This window comes from Girardinichthys multiradiatus, chromosome Y (genome assembly GCF_021462225.1).
Source record: "Girardinichthys multiradiatus isolate DD_20200921_A chromosome Y, DD_fGirMul_XY1, whole genome shotgun sequence".
Classification (NCBI taxonomy): domain Eukaryota; kingdom Metazoa; phylum Chordata; class Actinopteri; order Cyprinodontiformes; family Goodeidae; genus Girardinichthys; species Girardinichthys multiradiatus.
The window spans coordinates 33030948-33034282 of NC_061818.1; the positions used below are offsets into that span (position 1 = coordinate 33030948).

A 3335-nucleotide genomic window follows, 5' to 3' on the forward strand; every position below is an offset into this window, starting at 1 on the left:
ACTCTGCTGTCAATCTGATGCTACATTTGACATTATTGTCCTGTTTAATTTGGGTCAAGCATTGGCAGTTGCATAGCACTCTACATTGTGGTTGTGGCTCATTTAGTTGCAGCCTTGCAAACTGATTGCGTTGCCATGTTCATTATTTAAAGAGAAGAGGCTTTCTTCTGGCAACTCCCATGAAGTCATACACGTTCAGACGGACGATGGAGTTGGCGATGCGGTTAAATTAAGGCGTAAGCCTGATTCTGTCTCTCCCCTTCAAAGTGCACAGTCTCTCCTGCATCACTTTCGTCTGCTCCACTCGGGCTTTCACAACATCAAAATGTTCAACATCCACATGTGGCTAATATGCAAAAGCTGTGTTTCACATGTGATTACAACATGTGTAACTTCACATGTGGTTAAAACCAGATGTTAATTTCATATGTTTTGTCTGTCAGGGCAGCTTAATAATTAGTAACACATAGCTGCCACCTCCTCTGTTTATTCTACATGGAGAAATCAATGGAACATCTACATTTCCTCCTGAGTGCATTGACAGCACATTTTATTACTTCTGGTACTGAGGTGTCATTAGTTATTAGTGTTGTTAAATCAAATGGAATACCCTTTTCTGTGCAGCCTCTTTTGTAAATCTCAATCACCTTAAGAAAGCTATTGGGCAGGTTGGTTCTTATTTGCTGTTTTTGTCAATTATTATCAATATAAACAGACCTTACCTCTTTTGAAGAATACATTGTATGTTATGGTAGTTTAACAAGCCTAGAAAATTATTTTCAATATTTGCACTAGGCACAGTCCCTTCTTCAAAAAGGATTAAGTGTGTCAATCATTTGCATCCTGTCATCACCAAACAAAGACTCTTAATCCCTTACGTGATTAGTAATCATTTGGCTTACACTCGCCAAGGTGTAGGCGTAGCACACCCTGTTTGTGTAGCTGCAACAAAATGTTAAACTCAACTGGCATGGAGTGAAAATTTGTATTTGGCTTCATGTCATCATAATAGTGGTTGGTCAGGTTCTTGAAGCTGTATGGATGAACACTGAAGGGCCAAAACCCGTAAAGATGCACATTGTCACAGAGCTCCAAAGCCAGGCTTGTCATCATGACTCCAGTGCTGAGCCGTGCTTCTTTCAGCCCGTGTGAGCGCCAAAAGAGAGAGAGTTTATAGAGGTACTCAGGGTTGAAGAAAACAGGTTGGATGGCACTTTGAAAGTCCTGGATGGTGTAAAGAGCCCGCATACATACAGCTGTGTTCATTCCAAAGGAGAAGGCAGGAAGGAGCACCATCGAGTTGCCGTAGCTGCTCAGCTTTTCCATTAGTGGACGTCGGCGTCCTACAAGAGACTCAAACCTACAAATAAAACATATTTTGAGAAACACAACTATATGTAATATTTGTAAGGTGACAATTGAATTTTAATATCTACTCACTTTTTAAAGAAGATTGTTGGGTTTGCAGTCACAAGGTCTGTCTTGGTACCAACATGTTTCTCATATCCATCTGACAAAGGAGGTAGGTTGCATCTGAAGAACAAACATGAATTCAGATTTGAAAATGTTTTTATTTTTTTCATTTTGAAGATGGGTTTTACCCTCGGTGACTTTCTCACCTGATAACAAACTCAGCTGAGTTGATCATTTCTCCACAGTTGCTGTTTGCCAGGATCCCACCATTCCCGACGACAGCACATGTGTCCCATCTTTTGTTTGAGAAAGGATGCCCCTAGAATCATCACCAACAGAAGATTTATCACTGACTTGGTGCTCAGGGTCAAGTGAGATGAATATCTCAGCTGTCAACAAAGGAAGGGCAATGTACAGCCCAATGCATCACATCATTACCACAAAGACACACAAAGGCAGACAAGCACGCATGTACTTACACCTAATTGCAATTTAAAGTTACCAACTATCCTAACACACATTTATTATTGGGGGCAGGAGATATTGGAAGAGCCGGGAGAACTTGGAGGAAACCCACATGCACAGGAAGCACATGAAAACTCCACAAAGAACGTCCATAGTTATTTTCTAATTTATAACGGTAAACTTCAACTATCAAAATGTATAAAATATAAACTAAAATAGGCACAAAAAGTAATGAAATTTGTGTTTGGTTGATTAGTTCTTGGCAATAAATCATATACTGTTGGAAAATTTCAGGGTTTCAAGGCAAGCCTATGTTCCACTTAAGAAAAAAGTTGCTATAAGGCAGACATCTACTTAAAAAGAAATTTGGGCAACAGTCGTAGCTGATAAATAGAAGAGGAAGAAATGCTGACTGGATACTTTTGCGAATCACAGAAGTTGTAAAAATATACAGTGCCACAAAATAGTATTGACTTCTTCAGGTGGTTGTTGGTGGGAAGCACTTGGACTTAAGCTTTTGAATTTGTACAGACAAACATGGAATTTGACTCCGGTACACTTTGCTCTGAATAATAAAGAATATCTTTTTAAATGTACATGTATACACAATTTACTTTACAATCGAATAAAATTTGAGATCAGTACAAGTATGCATGGTATTGTTCTGGAGCTCTGACAAGTGTTCATCAGAAAACAGCCTGGTGGAAGAAATTGTCTCTGTGGGAGCTGGTTTTACCAGGCAGCACTCTGTAGCGCCAACCTGAAGGTAAAGAAAATGAGAGAGCAGAGCTCCCAGGCTCCAATCAGTAGCGCCATTGTGGTCTTGGATTCATTAATTACGATATAAAAAATTATACATTTATTGGATAAACTAATAATAAACTGTGCAGTGTAAACCTACAGGTCCTTCTCAAAATATTAGCATATTGTGATAAAGTTCATTATTTTCCATAATGTAATGATGAAAATTTAACATTCATATATTTTAGATTCATTGCACACTAACTGAAATATTTCAGGTCTTTTATTGTCTTAATACGGATGATTGTGGCATACAGCTCATGAAAACCCAAAATTCCTATCTCACAAAATTAGCATATTTCATCCGACCAATAAAAGAAAAGTGTTTTTAATACAAAAAACGTCAACCTTCAAATAATCATGTACAGTTATACACTCAATACTTGGTCGGGAATCCTTTGGCAGACATGACTGCTTCAATGCGGCGTGGCATGGAGGCAATCAGCCTGTGGCACTGCTGAGGTCTTATGGAGGCCCAGGATGCTTCGATAGCGGCCTTTAGCTCATCCAGAGTGTTGGGTCTTGAGTCTCTCAACGTTCTCTTCACAATATCCCACAGATTCTCTATGGGGTTCAGGTCAGGAGAGTTGGCAGGCCAATTGAGCACAGTGATACCATGGTCAGTAAACCATTTACCAGTGGTTTTGGCACTGTGA

General features: G+C 39.4%; 1 protein-coding gene across 1 annotated transcript; it reads right to left on the reverse strand.

Annotated features, from left to right (window-relative positions):
• Positions 1–882: 882 nt before the first annotated feature.
• LOC124864173 (alpha-2,8-sialyltransferase 8E-like) lies at positions 883–2141 on the reverse strand. Its single transcript, XM_047358838.1, has 3 exons — positions 1620–2141; positions 1441–1533; positions 883–1360 (listed from the first exon to the last, which is right to left on the reverse strand). Exons 1-3 carry the CDS (start codon positions 1646–1648, stop codon positions 883–885), a joined length of 600 nt encoding a protein of 199 aa, XP_047214794.1. The 5' UTR covers positions 1649–2141.
• Positions 2142–3335: the final 1194 nt, after the last annotated feature.